This window comes from Choristoneura fumiferana, chromosome 21 (assembly GCF_025370935.1).
Source record: "Choristoneura fumiferana chromosome 21, NRCan_CFum_1, whole genome shotgun sequence".
NCBI lineage: Eukaryota > Metazoa > Arthropoda > Insecta > Lepidoptera > Tortricidae > Choristoneura > Choristoneura fumiferana.
Genome location: NC_133492.1, coordinates 1,812,521 through 1,835,101, shown reverse-complemented (window position 1 = coordinate 1,835,101; position 22,581 = coordinate 1,812,521). Strand labels below are relative to the sequence as shown.

Genomic DNA, 22,581 nt, shown 5'->3' with positions numbered 1-22,581 from the left:
AGGTTGGCAACGCGTCTGCAATACCCCTGGTGTTGCAGATGCTTATGGGCGGTGGTGATCTCTTACCATCAGGAGACTTACTTGCTCGTTTGCCATCCAGTCGAATAAAAAAAACTAACAAAAAACTAGCTGTTTCCCGCGACTCCGCCCGCGTAGACTTCGTTTATCGCGGGAACTATACAATTTTCCGGTATAGAAACTATCAAATCTCCTTCCCCGGGACTCAATCCATCTGTATACAGAATTTCATTTAAATCGGTTCTGTAGATCCAGAGATATAACCTCACAAACTCACAAATTTGACCTCTTCATAATAGCATTTTGTATCGATTGCACGCGGGACTCTAAAAATTACTACCTACCTATTTAATATTCTGCCCCATAGCTTCTATCATTAATAGCTAACGAAGGAATTACAGACATTCCGGACTTTCCTTGTGTTGTGTACATTCCTCTCAAAGCCCCAATAGAACTACGCATTTTCAGGTAATCTTCGGGAAAGCATAAAAGCGGAAATTCTACTTCAAAGATCTCGGGATTCCCTATTTGGGAGTCAGTCTTCCTAAACCAAGCGTGTGATTTTGTGTTGGAATGAAATAAGTTCCAGTATTCTGAATTTTGTAAACATATGAAACGGTTATGACGTGACGACCGGATGGCAAAGTGGTTAGAGAACCTGACTACGAAGCTTGAGGTCTCTGGTTCGATTCCCGGCCGGGGCAGATATTTGTATGAATAATACGAATGTTTGTTCTCGGTTCTTGGATGTGCAATATGTATTTATCTATATAAGTATGTTTATTCGTTGCCTAGCAGCCATAGTACAAGCTTTGCTTAGTTTGGAACTAGGTCAATTGGCGTGTCAAGTGTCCCATGATATTTATTTATTTATATTTAGTAATAAGATTGACAAAGAGCATTTATACAGTGATTTGGGAGGCGTGAGGACCAAACCTATATACCGGGAGTGGCCTGTAATATGAGCAAATAATTAAAACATAGATCATACTCCTCAAACTGAACAACATTAGTTCAGCGACTTTTCAAAATAATTAGTTTTATTAACTTTTATTACACTTTTAACTTTATTTGAAGAAGCAATGTAAAGCAAAATGCTGATGTTTGTAGCGTGAGGCGACGTCAGTTGTGTTTTAGGATGGCGTATGAAAAAAGGAAAATTCAAAGACTATTAATTTTAAAATTCGCTCAACTAATGTTGTTCAGTTTGAATTACAGGCCACACCCGGTATATACACGCATATTTCAGTATCAGTTGTGTAACAGTTTCCTGCAACGTCTTCTGAGAACAATTATTTTATAAAAAACGGCCAAGAGCGTATGTAGCGCACGCGCAAGAGCGTATGCCCAAGATAGAGTCTTTAATGTTTTCACAAAAGTCTTTATGTTATGTTATGTAATGTTTGTCGATTGTGTTTGTTAACTTATTTTGTACAATCCTGTACCTTAACCATACTTACCTACCTATGTATTTATATGTATGTTTGATGTGTGTGTAATAAATAAACTTTAAGTTTGAGTAAAAAGATAGAGTTCCGTAGCCGTTACGAAAAAATTAAGTTTTCTAAGAAATTGAATTTTGTACGGACTCTTTCAAGTATATTTGTTATTTTTTGGTTAGGCTGCTATTTACTCCTTGGTATGGCGTGTAAATAGCCAATTTTTATGGGTGGCGGAAGACCGAGAGCGCGCTATGCCAAATGGAATTTCCAACAGTGTAGAAGCACTCACCTGGTTAGGGCTCCGGCCGATGATGTGATGCGGGGGGTCTTGTGATGCGGAGTCGAAGGAAATCTTCTTATTTTGGCGATGCGGTTTATAGCGAATATAACACGTGAGCGGATGAAAAAACTTATGTCAACGACAAGACTTGAGCCAGACTGACAAGTCATGTGCCAGAGAGCACCCCTGCACTGTGTATGGCCTAAAAAGGTTTTAGTGCGCGAACATGCTCCCGGCCTTGAAATGCGGAGAATTTCAATGAGTATGAGGTGCGGTGAGGTATGATGCGGTGCGGTGCGGTGAAGTAGGAAAATGAAATGTTCTAATCTACTGTGAAGGTAGAGGATACAATTTTACGACAGGACGCTTAAATGATCCTTTAGCAGTTCTTATCATGGCTACACGAACCACGTTATCAGACCCTGGATAGACATCTGTCACAACACCCAAGGGCCAGTGAAGCGGGGGAACATTGTCATCACCCATTAACACAACCGTCCCTACTTTGATGGGATGGTCTTGGGTATACCATTTATTTCTGACTTGCAACGTGTGCAGGTATTCAGTGCGCCATTTTTTCCAATATGATTGGACAATGCTGTCGAGCAACTTCTTCCTGTTGTGAAGATTTCGGCACTCATTAGACAAGTCAGTAGCGGGTAAAAACTGGAGCGGTGTGGACATTAGAAAATGCGCGGGTGTTAATATTTCTGGATGCGGATCAGAAGATATGGCACAAAGCGGCCGCGAATTGAGTATGCACTCAATTTGTATAAGTAAAGTGAGCAGTTCTTCGTACGTCAGAAGCTGTGAGCCAATGACACGATACAAATGAGTCTTAAAACTCTTAATATTTGATTCCCACATGCCACCAAAATGAGGAGAACGCGGCGGAATCATTTTCCATTCAATGCGGTGATTAAAACATTCAAAATCAAATCTAGACTTAAACTCTGGACTTGATAGCATATTATACATTTCGTCCAATTGAGCTTTAGCACCAACAAAATTAGTCCCATGGTCCGAATAAAGACAAGAGACGGGGCCACGTCTAGAAATAAAGCGCTTGAAAGCGGCTAAAAAGGCATCTGAAGTTAAATCAGAAGCTAGCTCTATGTGAACTGCTTTTGTAACGAGACAGACAAATAAGCAAATATATGCCTTTTGAGCGTGCTGTCCACGACGACGACAAAGAGTTATGCGGAGAGGACCAGCATAGTCCACGCCGGTATGCATGAAAGCTTTTGCTTCTTGCAGGCGATAAGAAGGCAAATCAGCCATTTTTGGCGTTGGATGCACGGGCTTGACGCGGAAACATTGATTACAATTATGCACCCTAGCTCTAATGACAGTTCGGCCATCTAATATCCAGAAACGCTGGCGAATGATGGACATCAAAAGTCCGGCACCTACATGACAATTCATAGTATGGTAATGATCTATAATTAAATTAACCATGTGGTCATGTTTTGGAAGGAGCGCGGGATATTTAGTCTCGAATGGCAGATCTGCATTTGAAAGGCGACCTCCAATTCGTAAAACGTTGTTCTCGTCTAAGAAAACTGATAGCTTCAAAAGTTTTCGCGACGGTAAAACATTGTTTTTTATGCGAGCGATATCTTCGCTAAAATAAACACTCTGTATAGCGACTAATAAAGCGGTTTCAGCAATATCGAGATTCTTAAGTATTTCAATTGGATTTAATTTTCTTGCGAAGCGCAACACATATACAACCGTGCGGAGCAGTTTATTCCACGACGAAAAACGTTGAGCTAGCGTATACAGTAAGGGCGGTTCAGCTTGAACGATTGCGGTTAAAGTATTAGATTTGCATTCAGGCAACTTATCGAATTCTGTGGGACAGAATTTTTGAATAGGCCATGCAGTAGGCGGGCTTCGTAACCAAGAAGGTCCGTTCCACCACAAATCATGAGATATTAATTGTGATGTAGCATACCGCGAGACAAACAATCACTAGGGTTGTCAACTCCGGCAACGTGATAGAAGTTTTGTGATGCAACATTTTCTTGACATTGAGCAACACGATTGCTAACAAAAATGGACCATCTATGAGGAGATGATTTAATCCATGAAAGAGCAATTGTTGAGTCTGTGAAAGCATATATCCCTGCAATCGGAATACGAGTAAAGTATGTGTCCTGAACAGTTTTGATCAATTTGGACATTAAGAGAGCGGCACATAGCTCTAAACGAGCAAGTGTAGTTATTTTTGCGGGAGACACTTTTGACTTTGAGCAGAGTAGCCTCACAGTGACATAACCGGCTGGGTCTGTAACATGCAAGTAAATGACACATCCATAGCCATTGAGACTGGCATCTGAAAATCCGACAATGTTGACCGTACAGTCAGCAGAAACGCCAATGTGACGCGGAATTTTTAATGTTGACAGCATCGGAAATTCTTGCACTAGCATAGAGTAGCATTTGATTATATGCTCAGAGGGTGTGTCATCCCAGTCGATCTTGCAAAGCCAAAGTTCTTTAATTAATAATTTGGCGTATAATACAACGGGAGCTACTAAGCCAAGAACATCAAACAAGCGAGCTACAGTGGATAGAATTATTCGCTTGGTGCACTTCCCACCAGCAGGCGGAGACGTAGTTATAAAGAAAGTGTCACTTGTGGGTTTCCATGACAACCCTAACACCTTTGCAATATTTTGCTTGTCGTTAAAATTGACAGAAGCACGGTGTGAGTCGGGAAGACTATCTAAGAGTGCAGACGAATTACTTGACCATTTGACTAAGTCAAATGCGCCAGACTTGAATAGCGCGATTAATTCTTGCGATAAACGTATGCGGTTTCATCATTAATACATGAATGGACTAGATCATCCATGTAAAGCTGAGAGCTTGCCACTCTTGCAGCATCAGGAAAGCGGTGACTTTCGTCTGAGCATAACTGTTTGACAGTACGCATAGCCATAAAAGGGCTCGACTTAAGTCCGAAAGGGACGCGGGTAAATTGGAAGCTGCGGATTGGTTCGCTTTCAGAAAAGCGAAATATTATTTTGACAAATTTGAAGTCATGCGGAGGCAAACAAATTTGCATATACATTTGTTTAATATCAGACGTCATAGCTACTGGAAATAAACGAAAGTTCAGTAAAAGCAAAAATAAATCAGCCTGTAGATTAGGACCAGTGTGCAATATGTCATTAAGTGACATACCTGAATGAGTCTTAGCACTGGCATCGAGAACGACCCTAACAGGAGACGTTACTTTTTCCGGGCGGATGACAGCATGATGAGGGATATAGTAACCATCATCAGTAAGTTCAGACTCGGGTATTTCGGTTAGATAACCATTATGCATATATTCTGAGATGACTTTATTATAGGAATCGCGAAGAGTAGGCATTTGCTTGAACTTCTTCTCCAAGTAAAGCAGACGACGGTGAGCAACAGAACGAGAATTCCCCAGTTCTGAAGAATCTTTACAGAAAGGTAAGGCCACAGTGTATCTACCTTCCTCATTGCGGGACACAGACGTTGTGTATAAATTTTCACATTTAGTCTCTTCTGGACTTAAATGACGTTTGAATGGGATTTCTTCTAATTCCCAAAATTGATTTAGGCTCGACTCGAGGTCATTGAGCACGTGAGCGGTGAAAGAATTAGCGTTACTAGGGTCAGACTTACAAGGATAGTCACCCATTAGAACATAACCGAAGGCGGTTAAAAAAGCGGGAGGAGCACAAGTGCCGGAATCTACCCTATTCCCCAAATAAATATACGGGAATAACTGGACACCGAGCACTACATCAATGCAGCCTGGAATGTTCCATGTGAGGTCTGCGAGCGGTATATTATTAAGGTAAGCCATGTCATGTTCATTATATTCAATAAAATGCGAGGGCAATTGGTCGGTTATACAATCTACCACTAAAGCGTGTATGTAGTATTTATTATTTGGATATATGCGGGATTCAATATTAAAGTAAACATATCCGTGAATTGGTCTTGAAGTTAAACCAACACCCTTTATATAGGAATTAGTTAGCGGTATAATGGGTAAATTTAGTGACTTACAGCAATCGAGCGTTATTAAATTATTTTGAGATCCACTATCAATGAGGCATCTAATAATCATTTTATTATCGCTATTGTTTTGTTTAGCGTAAACTTGAGCGGTTGACAGAAGTATAGTCGAATTCGGTTTTGACTCTACTTTCAGAGAAACTGAAGCGTTTGCGGGGTTATATACCGGCAGTGTAGTCGGTACGTTATGTGACGGCGACGTGATTTGATTACTGTCAGGCGGCGGATGAGTACAGGAGCAAGCGGCTGCGGGCGGCGCGGGGTCGCGTCCTATGCTCGCAGCATCAGCTACTGGCTCGCGCGGGAGCGGCACGGCAGGCTGCGCGCGTGGGCACGCTGCACCAGACGAGGCGGTCGGCGCATGCGCGGCAGACGAAGATGAAGCGTTCGTAAAAAACTGCGTTGATTTAACATACCTAAGCTTTTGCGGTTGAGAACTATTGTTATTATTGTCAAAATGTAACAACGTATGATGACGTTTTTGACAAAACTTACAAGTGCTACGTGAGCTGCAATTGAGTAGAGTATGTGACATGCTTAAACAGTTTACACAGCCACGGTTGTCTTTAATAAAGTCGAATCTAGCTTGTGGTGAAACCATATTTTTGAATTTGGAACAATTATATAACTGTACGTGATCATTATTATTGCACAATACACAGGTTTTGTTATTTGCTGAGCGGGAAGAAGGAACATCGTTGCTAGCTACAAACGCTTTGTAAGTAGTACGCGCGGGTTGAGCCGGTGTATTGGCAGCGGGTTTATAAGCGGTTCGCGGAGTATTCATTGAAGGATTATTGCCTGACCGTTCTAGAATTTTGACTTGACTCTGCATAAATGTGACATATTGCCCGTACGAGGGAATAGCTACGTCACGAACAGACATTTCGAAACTTTGTTAAGTCTGTTGGTCAGTTTTTCGCAAAGCACACTGCAGGAAAAAGAAATCTGAGAGATCAGGGATGTCCAATTGTTTTAGAGCGGCCACAGTCGCGGAATATCTTTCAATGAAACTGTTAAGACTGCTGGGCGAATTCGAACTTGGTTTAATGTCCAAGATGTTATTGAGGTAGTATGTACCCAAGGCGCGTTTATCCTGGTATTTATTTACTAGACTATCCCAAATAATGGAATAAGTCTCTCCTGTGGGTACCAAACCTGCGGTTATATTTAAAGCGCTATGGGTCAATTTGCCCATGAGGTACTGTACGCGTTGCGAGTCAGTAAGCTGGTCATTGTTATGAATATTTGATTTAAAGGACTCATAGAATATGGGCCAGTTTTCAGTCCTACCATCAAAGGAGGGAAGGTCGATAGGCGGGAGTTTAATATTTGGACCTTTAACTTGCGGCGCGGGTGCAGAAGGCGAACTCGTTTGCGGGGCGGTTATTTTAGAAATATTAGCACGAGTGCGCTTAATGCGGGCGTATAAGTCCTCAAATGTATCCAGAGTCTCATAATCTGGCTCATGTTTAGGATCAAGGGACATTGAAATAACATTTATTTCGTCTAATATTTTTTCGAAATTTACTCGAAAATCATCGATCGTCTCGGATTCTGCCATGAAATTCTCGTTACTGCGGGAATCGAACGTAGAGACATTTTTCGACAGATCCAACAAAATGTGAGAAACGGCGTAAAATTCGTTCCTCTTTGGTTTTCAATATGGATAATTTTGATTCTAAAGGTGATTTCGCCATGATTATGTAACGCGAAAATATAAAATTTTAGTTTCAAAAATTATATGAGATGTCAGAAGAAATTATGACAGAAATGGCGGTTGAAAATTATGCCTATTGTGAGAGCCAAAAATTACGCTATGTCACAGGCGAAACGGGTGAATAATTTCGTTTCGGGAAGCAATCCGGTTGTTCGATAGGACCAAGAATTATGGTATGGCGTGTAAATAGCCAATTTTTATGGGTGGCGGAAGACCGAGAGCGCGCTATGCCAAATGGAATTTCCAACAGTGTAGAAGCACTCACCTGGTTAGGGCTCCGGCCGATGATGTGATGCGGGGGTCTTGTGATGCGGAGTCGAAGGAAATCTTCTTATTTTGGCGATGCGGTTTATAGCGAATATAACACGTGAGCGGATGAAAAAACTTATGTCAACGACAAGACTTGAGCCAGACTGACAAGTCATGTGCCAGAGAGCACCCCTGCACTGTGTATGGCCTAAAAAGGTTTTAGTGCGCGAACACTCCTAAAAATACTAATAATTTTCATGAAAAAAAATTACCTCCACTTTACGTGTATGGAATAGGTATGTACAAAAAAAAATATTTTTTCAAAATTTGTACTGTACCTACATCTACCATTTTGTCGGCATGGTTGCTACATAATATATCCGTGCCAAATTGCAGCTTTCACGCACTGATAGTCTAACAAACATCTTTACAAACTTTCTTATTTGTAATATTAGTAGAATCATCGGAATTAAAGCGATAATCTGTTTAAAGTCACTTGTCCTTGTCCTTGACTTTTACACACACACACACACACACACACACACACACACACACACACGCGTGAACTATTTTTTTTGCTTTTTAAGATTAAGTTTGTACATTATTAAGTTTCACACACAATAAAAAATAATAAATAAATAAAAAATAACAAGTTAATTTGCTCATTCAGGCTCCTTCAGCCCAGGCTAAGAATTGTATAATATAGGGAGTAACTTTTATTGGTTTTGCGTATCAGTTCCAAATTAGAATTAAGATGAATTGTGTGTAACGCTGTTGTTCTCCTAAATAAATAAATTAACTAATTAAAGTTCTCATTGTATATTTATGATACAAAAAGCCATAACATAGATTACTGTTCCATGTTACCCAAAAATGTTAAAATGGGTCAATTTAATCAGCAAAATTGCAATTTCAACTTAGGCAGTTGTCTCACCGCCGGCGAGGAAACGATTGGCTATCGACTATTTTCTCGCTCAAGAAACGAACAAAAGATATAAGATCCTGTGTGAGTAAAAGAGACACATATATTAATAGTTGATCGCTGGCGGTTCACACTGCCGGCGAGAACTCGCTATTACATCTTTTGTCGCAGCGACAAAGCTATAAAACTCGCTGAGCTATAAAACTAGCTCAGCGATACTAGCTCAGCGCTGTTAGCTTGGCGGCCGCCCGGCTCGAGCGAGTGGAGCGAGTAATCGCCCGTCGTGCTCGAACACTCGCTTTTCACTGCTCGCCCACTCGTTTCTAGTTACTCGCTCTGCTCGCTTCTCGCTCATCGTCGGCGGTGGGACAAGTACCTTAGCATTGCAATTCAATTAGGTTGCTACGAGCTACGGCGTAGGCTGTAGCAGCACTTAGCTTCGTAGCTCATAGTTGTAACGTAATACGTACATAATTTTTACTTTATTTACATAACCTAACCTAAACACATCTGTCACATACTCAACAACACAGATTAAAACACAAAACACACTTACACACCTATAACACTAATCGTTACGTTCTGGCTACAACTGTCAATTTATCAATGCGCTGCTATCATGCTAATATTTTGTAAACACGCCCTAACGCTCACGTTCATTCGGGAACGAATGAGTGATAGGAACTGCTCCGGCGCCGGCAAATAATTTAGCCGCCGCGCGCCGCGCCAGACTGAGGAACTTCATCGAGGCGATCGCACGGCACCTTTGCTCCGGTCTCTAATACGGCCTACCTATTGCACGTAACCGCGAGTTAGTGTCGTCTCTACGCGTTCTTCGAACTATTATAATTTCGATTCGAAATTTGTAAATATTCGTGTGTGTTTATTTAGCCCCAACTCGGGTAAGTGGTGCATTATTGTCCTTTAGTAGCTAAACGTAGAAGTTCATTATAAGTAATTATAATGCTTGGGAAATTGTAGTTTCGCAATTAATTATCATCCCAGCCATTTTCATTAAGTCGTTGCCATCACGCTTGTCCTAACGCTTATTAGAAATAGGCGAATGATAATTGTAACTATTGCAAGTCATTTCCGTTCCACCCTCGCATTTGTATAAAAAAAATATATAAATCCTTTCATCACCTTTCATCTCATTTTCATTCCGCTTTAAATGTAAACTCCGCTTCTGATTGTGAACAACCACGGCAGCACGGCTACATAAGTACTTTTCATGTCGCTGTTGCCGCGGTCGTTCACCGATTCACTGGATCGTGTGTAACGCTTTATTGATGGCGCGTTCCAGGGTCCAAGGTACGGGTTGACCGCACCCTCGTCACCATCATCATCATCATCATCGTCTTCGCCTGCCTCGCGCGTCAGCCAGCGTCGGACCGTCATCGGGTGCCTTACCCGACCCTGCGGAACAACGCGCTACTACCATCTCGGCTTCAGTGCAGGACAGTGCTTGCTAGACAGAGAAATAGGAATTGGGTTAACGCTGTTTTGTGTACTCGGTTCGAACTACCACCACTTTTGTCTACCGCTGAATTGGCCTCAGGCCTAATAAATTCCTTTATTGCGCAGTTCTGCTTTTACTTTTTCTCCCGTAGAGGCAGACCCGCTAAAACTGCGACACTGGCGCCTCATAACGTGGTTATTGTACACAAAATAGTTCCGATTCCGATTTTTCTTTTTAGTTGTAGTTAGTGTGTGTTTGTGGCTTCTTTTTGTGAAACGTTTTTTTTTTTCACGCTTTTTTTGGTTTTTTCCGGTTACTAAAGTGTACCCATTACCGTTAATTAAACCTTGTTGTTACTCTAAATTTTAAATGAAATCGTGAAATTTTGACCTACCCACATTGTAAAAGTATTCTTTTATCGATACACTTTTAAGATTATTTTGTGTTTCTTTTAACTAAATTACAAAATCTTGTATCGAATTTAACACAATTATTATTTTGTGCAGTTTTTTTTTGTGCTTTGAGGTACACATTAGTAGCATTACCTTTTCATTTTTATTTTGCAACTAACTTGTTTTTTTTATTTTTACTAATAACAAAAAAAAACCAGACGTTCAATTAGTAAATTTGTTTTGTAACAGAACGGAGCTCGGGTTTTTTTTATTAGTAGGGTAATTGCACCTGTAGTTGTCACTGCTTATCCAGTTGTTTTTTTTGTTTTGCTTTTCTTTTTATTTCTTTTGTGCACAATCATGTTGCCCATTAAATACTTATCTCTGCAAAAGTCGGAACTCGAATATGAGGTTCGGATTCGTGGAGTCACTGCTGCGTCCTCTGTTGAAGAACTACGTAAACAGATAGTAAAACTTGCGCCAGAACTCCCATCCGAACACATATTGGAGTCCCCGCTTGAGGTAAATCAGGACCTCAGGGGCTGTTTTGATGTTCTCTCAAAAGTCAAGTTAAATTTAGAAGCCATTGATCCACAATCACCAAATGTACCAACCTTGATGAGAACACAGAATATGCTCCACCATTTGCACAATCGCATTGCGAGAATAACGCGCAGTGACGACATAAAGAAGGAATACGACGATGTGACCAAAACATACAAGGTGTACTCACAGAAATTGGTAGCTCTTCAGGCAAAAACACCCACTACTACCCCTAGTGTGGATGGGAGTTTCTCTGGGGAGTCGCGGTCCGTTATGCCAGACGTGCAAAACATGATTTCGGTTACGTGTGATCGGTCATCGGCTGATTTAGCGAAGTTGAAATTTAACGGCAAGAGCTGTGTACGCTCCTTTATACAGCGTGTTGATGAATTCATAGTGGCTAGAAACGTACCCTCACATAAAATCTTAAATTACGCAACGGAGATTTTTCAAGACGATGCTCTCCATTGGTATCGGTCTGTGAAGGACAGCGTGGGATGTTGGACAGAGTTAGCTGCCAGATTGAGGGAGGATTTCGACCAGACGGACTATGACTACCGGCTCAAGGCTGAAATTCGGTCCCGTACTCAGGGCGAACGAGAAAACATTACCATCTACCTTGCTATCATGGATGGAATGTTCTCGCGTTTGGCTAAGCCAATTCTGATGGAGGAGCAGCTCGAAATCCTCCTTCACAATATTAGGCCCTGTTATGCCAGCACTTTAGCATCAGCTCCTCAAATTGAGTCTATCGACACTCTACGCTCATTATGTCGCAATTATGAGGCTATTCAAGCTCGTCTTTCACAATTTCAAGAACCACCTAAGGTCACAACTGAGACACTTGCTCCAGAATTTGCTTATACTAAGGACAATAATAAAGGTTTAAATAAGACACACAATAACGCCACTAATTTTAATAAACAAAACTACACAAATAACAGAAATTACTATAAACAAAACTATTCTAATAACGAAACTTACTATAAACAAAATCATCAATATAAAAACAGTCAATATAATAACAATAAACAACAACAAAGTTACGTACATGCGGTCGGCCTGAACAGCAATCAACCGTATTGTCCTAGATGTCGCACTAACTCACATCACATAAGGCAATGTCAAGCGGAACGGAAGGTTTTATGCTTTAAGTGCGGCATGAAAGACGTAAAATATCCAGATTGCCCTGTTTGCAACAAAAAAACAAAAAACTAGTTCAGCAGAATTGTAGTAATTTTGATAAGCATGATTGGGAAACTTGGCTTGCCTTCATTAAAACATTCACCGCAACTTACAAAATTTCTACAATTCTGCAATCTAAACCTGTTACCGATCCCAGACCTTACGTTAATATAAAAATTAACAATATCAATGCCTGTGGTTTGCTAGATTCAGGTGCAGCAGTATCTATTATAGGTAACAATAGTCATAAACTTTTACCAGACTGCATAATACACCACGATAACCACATTAACATGGTAGCCGCTGGTGGTCAGTCATTAAAAAGTATAGGGCACATTAATATGCCAGTCTCTTTCGAAGGTCAGTTTCATATTTTGAAAGTTTACGTTGTACCAGAGGTGGAGACATCAATTATCCTAGGCATTGACTTTTGGCGCGCGTTTCAAATATGTCCAAAGTTTTTAGGTAGTATCACAATGTCTAATAATTCATTAGCTGAGGTAAAAGTGAACACTAATGATACTTTCATTCACTCTTATGACAATCTCCTCGTCTCACAAAAACCCATTGCAGACAATGTTATACAGCAATTTAAATCAATTTCGATGGAAGAAAAAGGCCTGGGCAAAACTAATTTAATTACACACCATATTGATACTGGCGATGCCCAGCCTATTAGGCAACGTTATTACAGAATGTCACCTGAGAAACAGCGAATATTGATGGATCAGGTAGACGAGATGTTGTCTCTCGACGTAGTGGAGCATTGCGAGAGTGCGTGGTCTTCCCCGGTTCTAATCGTTAACAAGAAGAACGGGCAACCAAGGTTTTGTCTCGACAGTAGAAAGTTGAACGCAGTTACTAAACGCGATGCATACAATTTGCCATATGTGGCTGAAATATTGGATAACCTTCGAGACGCCAAGTACCTATCAAGCGTCGACTTATCCAAAGCGTTCTGGCAAATCCCCATTGCTCCAGAGGACCGCGATAAGACGGCTTTCTACGTACCGGGTAGAGGCACGTTACGTTTTAAGACCACCGCTTTCGGTTTGACTAACGCACCTGCTACACAACAGCGTTTGGTAGATTTGCTCTTTGGGGACATGGACTTCAAGACGTTCGCTTACTTGGATGACATTATTATCATCAGCTCAACGTTTGAGGAACATGTCTCACGTCTCTTGTGTGTTTTGGACAAACTTAGACAGGCTAACCTCACGGTAAATTTTGAGAAGTGCAAGTTTTTTCGAAGCCAGCTCAAGTATCTGGGATACGTTGTTGATGCCCGCGGTTTGCGAACGGACCCTGAAAAAGTGGAGGCTATTGTTAACTTCCCCACGCCTTCCACTCGTAAGGAATTAAAACGGTTCCTCGGTACAGCTACCTGGTATCGACGTTTTGTGCCAAATTTCAGTACCATCGCTGGTCCCCTTAACAAACTAACTTCAAGTGGCAAGAAGTCCCCTCCCTTTAAGTGGACACCGGAGGCTGACGCAGCTTTTAACGCGCTCAAAGAATGTTTGGTGTCTGCACCAGTCCTCTCTTGCCCGGTGTATTCCATGCCATTTGAAGTTCACACTGATGCAAGCAACTATGGGGTAGGAGCCATGTTAACGCAGACTCTCGATGGTAAGGAGCACCCTATCGCCTACATGAGTCGATCCCTAACCAGTGCCGAGAAAAACTACAGTATTACAGAGCGAGAGACCCTGGCTGTGCTGACTGCTCTCGAGCACTGGCGCTGTTATTTGGAAAATGGGCAGACTTTTACAGTGTACACTGACCATTCTGCGTTAAAATGGTTCCTGTCCCTAAACAATCCCACGGGTAGGCTGGCACGCTGGGGCGTCCGTCTGTCGTCATTTAATTTCGAGATTAAACATCGCCGTGGTGTGGACAACGTTATCCCTGATGCTCTTTCGCGTGCTGTTCCCGTTTCGTCCGTCAGTCTAGCCAATTCTATTTTAAACACAGACGATGTCTGGTATAAAAATATTTATAATGGTTGTTTTAATACACCAAGCAACTTTCCTAATTTTATAATCAAAAACAACTCATTATTTCGTCATAGTAAAGATAAATCCCCGCTTAATTCGGAATTTTCATGGAAAGAGGTTGTCCCTAGTAATTTTCGAGAACAAATTATTACAGAAAATCATTCGGTACCAACGGCAGGACATCTTGGCATTTTTAAAACCTATAAACGATTATCTCTATTATACTACTGGCCTGGTATGCACCAAGATGTCGTTAAGTTCGTGGGCTCTTGTTCCGTCTGTCAGTCATACAAGGCGCAAAATCACTTTACATTGGGTCAAATGGGTCGTCCGAAGCAGTGCTCCAGACCATTTCAGATGATCTCAATTGATTTTGTTGGCCCTCTTCCTGTTACTCGAAAACAGAACAGCTACATGCTCGTAATAACTTGTTGCTTCTCTAAATTTTGCCACATCTTTCCTGTACGTCGAGCAACGTCAGAAGCAGTCGTGAAAATCTTAGAAGACTCGATATTTTTGATACATGGAGTACCACAGACTATCTTCCTGGACAATGCTAGTCACTTTGCGAATTCTGCTACCAATTCCCTCTTTCGCAGGTACCAAATACCAAATGTCTACTTCACACCTAGGTATACACCGCAGGTTAACAGCGTTGAGAGATTCAACAAAACCCTGGTTTCCTGCCTCTCTACGTTCGTCGGGAACGACCATAGGACCTGGGACACTTTCGTCCCCAAAGTGCAATTCGCTATCAACAACTCAGTAAACGAAGCGACCGGTTACACACCTTCTTTCCTTGTGTACGGCAGAGAGCTTGTCTTATGCGGATCTCACTATACAGATTCGGACCTAGGAGACGAAGTTCTGTTCCTCCCACGCGATTGGTATGCCGAAAACCTTGGTTGCCTGGCTTCTGTGTTCAATGATGTGCAGGCTTCGTTGTGGAAAGCACATGTGAAGAACACTGCACACTATAATTTACGCAGGAAGCCAGCAGAATTTGATGTGGGTGATCTTGTCCTTAAGCGCACTTTTGTCCTTAGTGATAAGGATAAACATTTTTCAAAAAAGTTAGCGCCAAAGTTTGTCAAATGCCGGATAATTGAAAAACGGTCTCCTTTAGTCTATGTTTTGGAGGACATGACCGGGAAAAATCTAGGAGTCTGGCATATTAAAGATATTAAGCTTGTCAAAAACATAAATTAGCTTTTCTTTTTTTTTCTCCCCAAATTTTCACAGATACAGTTTACAATACCTACTCCATCGCTATTTCCTCACCAGCTTGTTATTAACACCTAGTCATCTGTGCGATGTATCACATATGCCTTGCTTATGGAAGGAAGCGTCAACTTCTCGCTATGTTGTTGTTGCAATTTTAAATGATGATGAAAAAGTGAGGATGAATTTAAGGTTGACTGTGAGATGATTGAATGAAAGTGCGATGTTAATAACATATTTAGTTTTAGCTTACGGGTTTTCTTTCAGGATAAAACCCTTTCTGTAGCGAGGGGGGTAATGTAACGTAATACGTACATAATTTTTACTTTATTTACATAACCTAACCTAAACACATCTGTCACATACTCAACAACACAGATTAAAACACAAAACACACTTACACACCCTATAACACTAATCGTTACGTTCTGGCTACAACTGTCAATTTATCAATGCGCTGCTATCATGCTAATATTTTGTAAACACGCCCTAACGCTCACGTTCATTCGGGAACGAATGAGTGATAGGAACTGCTCCGGCGCCGGCAAATAATTTAGCCGCCGCGCGCCGCGCCAGACTGAGGAACTTCATCGAGGCGATCGCACGGCACCTTTGCTCCGGTCTCTAATACGGCCTACCTATTGCACGTAACCGCGAGTTAGTGTCGTCTCTACGCGTTCTTCGAACTATTATAATTTCGATTCGAAATTTGTAAATATTCGTGTGTGTTTATTTAGCCCCAACTCGGGTAAGTGGTGCATTATTGTCCTTTAGTAGCTAAACGTAGAAGTTCATTATAAGTAATTATAATGCTTGGGAAATTGTAGTTTCGCAATTAATTATCATCCCAGCCATTTTCATTAAGTCGTTGCCATCACGCTTGTCCTAACGCTTATTAGAAATAGGCGAATGATAATTGTAACTATTGCAAGTCATTTCCGTTCCACCCTCGCATTTGTATAAAAAAAATATATAAATCCTTTCATCACCTTTCATCTCATTTTCATTCCGCTTTAAATGTAAACTCCGCTTCTGATTGTGAACAACCACGGCAGCACGGCTACATAAGTACTTTTCATGTCGCTGTTGCCGCGGTCGTTCACCGATTCACTGGATCGTGTGTAACGCTTTATTGATGGCGCGTTCCAGGGTCCAAGGTACGGGTTGACCGCACCCTCGTCACCATCATCATCATCATCATCGTCTTCGCCTGCCTCGCGCGTCAGCCAGCGTCGGACCGTCATCGGGTGCCTTACCCGACCCTGCGGAACAACGCGCTACTACCATCTCGGCTTCAGTGCAGGACAGTGCTTGCTAGACAGAGAAATAGGAATTGGGTTAACGCTGTTTTGTGTACTCGGTTCGAACTACCACCACTTTTGTCTACCGCTGAATTGGCCTCAGGCCTAATAAATTCCTTTATTGCGCAGTTCTGCTTTTACTTTTTCTCCCGTAGAGGCAGACCCGCTAAAACTGCGACATAGTTCTCCGCATAAAGCATTAGGTACGAGTATGAGAGGAATTGAAGTGGCAATGGGCAGGCCACATCGCTCGAAGAACAGATAACCGTTGGGGGAGAAAAGTCCTCGAGTGGCGACCACGAACCGGAAGACGAAGCGTTGGCAGGCCTCCTACCAGGTGGACTGATGACATCGTGAGAGTAGCGGGAAACCGGTGGATGCAAGTGGCGAGTTGTCGTTCATTGTGGCGTTCTAAGGGGGAGGCCTTTGTCCAGCAGTGGACGTCTTCGGGCTGATGATGATGATGATGAGAGGAACAATCAAAGCGCGATTTCCTTTTACCAAAAATCACACTATTCACTAATATTATAAATGCCAAAGTTCTAGGGGCTGTTTCACCACCCATTGATTAGTTTTATTTGACGGATAAATGCGATGCCGTCTCCGTCTATTCGAACAAAGCAAACTGAGACGGCATCAGATTTATCCGTCAGATCAATTTAATCAATGGATGGTGTGACTGGGGGTAAGTCTGTTTGTTCGTTTGTTACTTCTTGACGTCTAAACCGCTGGACCGATTTAGATGATTTTAATCAGTCATCATCATCCCAGCCTATATACGTCCCATGCAGGGCACAGGCCTCCCCTCAGAATAAGAGAGCTTGGGCAGTAGTTCTCACGCGGGCCCAGTGCGGATTGGGAACTTCACACACACCATTGAATTGCTTCGCAGGTTCGTGCAGGTTTCCTCACGATGTTTTCCTTCACCGTAAAGCTCGTGGTAAATTTCAAATGTAATTCCGCACATGAATTTCGAAAAACTCAGAGGTGCGAGCCGAGGTTTGAACCCATGATCCTCTGCTTGAGAGGCCATAGGTCAAACCACTCTGCCACCACGGCTTCACGGCTTAATCAAAGTAAATAATCGCAATTGTTTTAACTATGAAAGCTACCATAACAAAGTAAATTAAAGTGTAAAATGCTTTCACCGTAAAAAAAATGCCCAAAATTGTCGGTACTTATATTTGTTTGTAGTCAGCTGCAGGGAAAGGGTACAATACGATTACTTGGACTTAACACTTGACAGATGGGCGTGCCTTCCGTCAATTTTCAACTTTGAGGTCATACAAATAAAATGGTTTTTACATAATCTGTAAACGTGGGTAGCGGTATACTAAAAATGGCTTTATTTGTATGACGTCAAAGATGAAAATTGACTGAAGGCACGCCCATTTGTAAAGTGTTAACTCGAATTAATCGTACTGTACTCCCTGTGACGGCGGTAAGAATGGATACCGCCTTTACAGGGGGTACATTTTCTCTGCAGCTGACTACGAGTAAAGTTAATGTACGGTCAAGCTCAAACGTATCGGAACCCCTTCATACTTTGTCGCAAAGCAATAACACTGTTATGGTTTCAATTATCTTAAAGCAGGGTTTCTCAAACTTATGGCTCCACGTACCCCTGTTAAAGTTTCTAGACGACAGCGAACCCCTACCACCTTCCCCCCCCCCCCCAAAAAGAAAGTAATAAAATTGTCTGTTGGAGAAACTAAGTTTATTTTTATTTCAAACATCATAATAATTATAGTGTATTATTATTTATTTCAATAAAGGGTAACAAATATAGGTAAGAATCGTCTTGCCAACAAAAATACAAACTGAAACAAATAACAAACAAATAAGTAACAAATTTGGAGTTAAAAAATACAAAAAGACTGCAAAAACCAATCTTAATCATCTTGCCAGTCTTGCAGCGACCATCACGTACCTAAACCTTGTCGCGAACCCCCTACCGTCGAATAGCGAACCCCTAGGGGTTCGCGTACCCCACTTTGAGAAACCCTGTCTTAAAGTAATGCCAATGACAAGGCATTAAGCTAATTTTGAGTTTGACTATACCTACAAAAATTGATAGCTTATAATTGAAGCTAACTGTCTAGTATCACGGGCGGCGTGTAGCCTCGTGGGGTGACCATGAGTTTACTTTTACCCGCTTGCCCGAAGAAGGGTTATTTTTTTCTGTTTAGGGTTCCGTAGCCAAAATGGCAAAAACGGAACTCTTATAGTTTCGCTATGTCTGTCTGTCAGTCCGTCCGCGGCTTTGCTCAGGGACTATCAATGCTAGAAAGCTGTAATTTTGCACGAATATATATGTAAACCATGCCGACGAAATGGTGCAATAAAAAATTCAAAATTTTTTGTTTAGACTACCTCCCATAGACGGAATGTGGGGGTGTTTAAAACTATTTATTAAGAAAATGTTATCTTATAATATTTGTAGCAAAATAAAATACATAAAAAAAAACAACGGGCAGGGGGTCGCTAAATATTTCTTCATACTAAAGGGGTCGTGTCAGGCAAAAAGGTTGAAAAACACTGCTAATACGGCCCACTAGTGAGCACAGGCCTCCTCAGAATGAAAGGGAGCCAGAAGAAACTGTGGCATGGCACTAACATTTGACGTTACTTTTTTACCGATATGCAATACCAGCAGGGCTACTAAGAAACTCGAAACTCGAAATTCGTAGTGTGCGGTCCCTCTGACACTTATACTATTTAATACGAGAGCAAGGGGGACGGTACGATACGAAGTTAGAGTTTCGAGTTTCGTAATAGCCCTGCAGGCTGATGTTAGCCCCTCAGGCAGCGGGGCTACTACGAAATTCGAAAATCGAAGTTCGTGTCGTTTCCTCCCTCTGACACTTATACTATTTAATACGAGAGTGAGGGGGACGGCAAGATACGAAATTCGATTTCCCAATTTCGGATTATTAGGCCCTCTGTATTGTTAAGCGCGCTGACGTTAACGATCGCATTCGCCGTCTCTTTTCATCCTCGTCTTATGCCGTGTAACAGAAAAAACTCACCAAAAGCGTATCGGACACGCCCGAAATAGGGTTCCGTAGCCATTACGAAAAAATTAAGTCCCTTATATTTTTCTAAGGATTTCGTATTTTGTACGGAATATTCCATGTTTAGGTATATTTTATACCTTAGGCTGCTATTTACTCTTAAACAACTAATAATTCTCAAGAAAACTTAACCGTTATGTTTTCCTTGTAGTAAGTTTGATATACTTACTACCATCCTGAATTTTTTCAATTTTTTGTACGGACCCACCGGTTTAGATTTTAAAGGGGGATGCCCGATTTTAACGAAAATCTGCACTTTAAAATTGAATATTTTGCAAACATATCGCTGAATCGAAAAATCGTCTTAGCAAACCCCTTTAAAAGACCTATCCAACGATACCCCACATTACAAGGTTGGATGAGAAAAAAAATCACCCTACTTTAAGTCTATGGGAGGTACTCTAAAAATTTTTTTTTTGTTTTTTATTTTTTACCATTTTTGTTGGCATAGTTTACATTATATATTCGTGCAAAACTACAACTTTCTAGCATTGATAGTCCCTAAGTAAAGCCGCGGACGGACGGACAGACAGACACACAGACAGACAGACATGGCGAAACTATAAGGGTTCCGTTTTTGCCATTTTGGCTACGGAACCCTAAAAAGTGGTGAAAACGATCAAGAGGCAATAAAGCCTCTGGTCAAATAATAGAATGAAATGGAATTGTCTCTAATTTGTTTAAACGTGTAGTGTCACCAACGCTGTTTACCGGCCGGGATGCCACAAATGTCAATATCGCGTGCGGGACAGACTTTACGTGTATTAGCTACCCCTTTCAACGCAACACGATTATCCATTCGATATTGTCCCCTATTATGTAAATCAAAGCTTTGCCGGTTTTCAGCTAGATGTAATATTTCTGTCAAAAAATTTTAGTCACCAGTGAGTGTTTACCTACTTCATATACGAGTTAGTTATCCTCGTAGTTATGGGTTATTGGGTTCATTTGTTCGATTCAGTGAAAAATTACATCACCTACTACCTACGTGATCAAGTATAAAGAATTCATTTTGAAATCGTCAAAGTTTATATTACAATGTAACTGGTGGTAAACAAAAAAGCACTTTTATTAAAAAAACCTGCCCCGCAACACACAAGCTTCCCCAGGACTGACCTGGCCTCTGTGATGGCGTCCACCCAATGCACGCAGTCCACCTCAGAGGCGGCGCGAAGCTCATATTGCCGCTGACTCTCGCGCCGGTACGTGATCGTGAAGCAGAACTGAAACAAGGCGATATTTATAGTGGCTATTCATCCTTGACTTTTACAACTGTTGATGCTTCTGATTGTAAAGTTAAATAAATAAATATCAAAATATCATGGGACACTTGACACCAATTGACCTAGTCCCAAACTAAGCAAAGCCTGTACTATGGATACTAGGCAACGGATAAACATACTAATATAGATAAATACATACTTAAATACATATTAAACATCCAAGACCCGAGAACAAACATTCGTGTTATTCACACAAATATCTGCCCCGGCCGGGATTCGAACCCAGGACCTCAAGCTTCGTAGTCAGGTACTCTAACCACTTAGCCATCCGGTCGAGTTAGCTGCAGAGAGAAGGTAACTCTATAACCTGTGGTGAGTTAACTGCAACCTTTTCTCTGCAGCTAAAAGTACTTTCTTCAAGAAGTATAAACTGAATTGTGATGGTAAGTGCCAGTACGCGAACGTAAAAGGTGAATCGTAACGTACGGCACCGCAGCGCAGCCTTGACTAAAGAAAACTTAATCCTCCTTAAATTATCAGTGTGTGCGTGCGGCGGGTGCGTGCGTACGGGCGCCAGCCGACGCTCACACACTGCACTGCAGGCGGTAGGACCTTGTGCAAGGTCCGCCCGGATCGCTACCACCATCTTACTCGCTAATCCTGCCGTGAAGCAGCAGTGCTTGCAGTGTTGTGTTTCGGCGTGGAGAGTAAGACAGCCGGTGAAATTACTGGCACTTGAGGTATCCCATCTTAGGCCTCTAGGTTGGCAACGCATCTGCAATACCCCTGGTGTTGCAGATGTTTATGGGCGGTGGTGATCTCTTACCATCAGGAGACCCACTTGCTCGTTTGCCATCCAGTCGAATAATAAAAAAAAACACATTTAAGCCGCGCGATGTACTTTTGTTTGTAGTGGGCTAGTAGCCTACTTGTTCTCGTTTACTATGTCAAAGCATAAACCTTTTTCTAACGAAACGGTCAAGCATACTCAACATTTTTCTTAGGATCCTCCTAGGAGGATGGCCTTTAATTTTTTTACACAGAAATAGGCCAGCGTTTGACCACAATCACGTCTGATGGTATGCGAAGATGTGACTAAGATGGAGCACGCTTACCCAACAAATGTTCCCCCCCCCCCTTTCAAAATGCTTCACCCCTTGATTTGAACACTACCAGAAAGTATCGATCTGGGAACACAGAAACCGGTAGAGCATTCCAATCCTTAGCTGAATACATTAGAATATAGATTTTTTTTTATGGTATAGAGGGAAAACGAGCAGGCGGATCGCCTGATGGTAAGCGATTACCGTCGCCCATGGACACCTGCAACGCCAGAAGAGTCACAATTGCGTTGCCGGCCTTTAAGGTAGGAATACGCTCTTTTCTTGAAAACTTGAAGGTCATATCGGTCCGGGAATACCGCAGGCGGTAGTTCATTCCAGAGTTTTGCTGTGCGAGGCAGGAAATTTCTGGAAAAACGCACAGTAGAG

At 41.7% G+C, this 22,581-nt stretch overlaps 1 protein-coding gene and 2 long non-coding RNA genes across 4 annotated transcripts in view; 2 read left to right on the top strand and 1 right to left on the bottom strand.

Moving 5' to 3' along the window:
* Positions 1-22,581, bottom strand: part of LOC141439903 (ras-specific guanine nucleotide-releasing factor 1-like) — an 88,688-nt gene that overhangs the window by 49,429 nt on the left and 16,678 nt on the right. For both annotated transcript variants that reach the window (XM_074104354.1, XM_074104355.1), the window contains exon 5: positions 20,985-21,091. In XM_074104354.1, coding sequence (XP_073960455.1) covers positions 20,985-21,091 — 107 coding nt within the window. The remainder of the gene's footprint in view (positions 1-20,984; positions 21,092-22,581) is intronic.
* LOC141439784 (uncharacterized) lies at positions 9,268-10,276 on the top strand. Its single transcript, XR_012452638.1, has 2 exons — positions 9,268-9,595; positions 9,997-10,276. It is a non-coding gene; the product is annotated as an uncharacterized lncRNA (long non-coding RNA).
* On the top strand, positions 10,749-16,922 carry LOC141439786 (uncharacterized). Its single transcript, XR_012452639.1, has 2 exons — positions 10,749-16,241; positions 16,643-16,922. It is a non-coding gene; the product is annotated as an uncharacterized lncRNA (long non-coding RNA).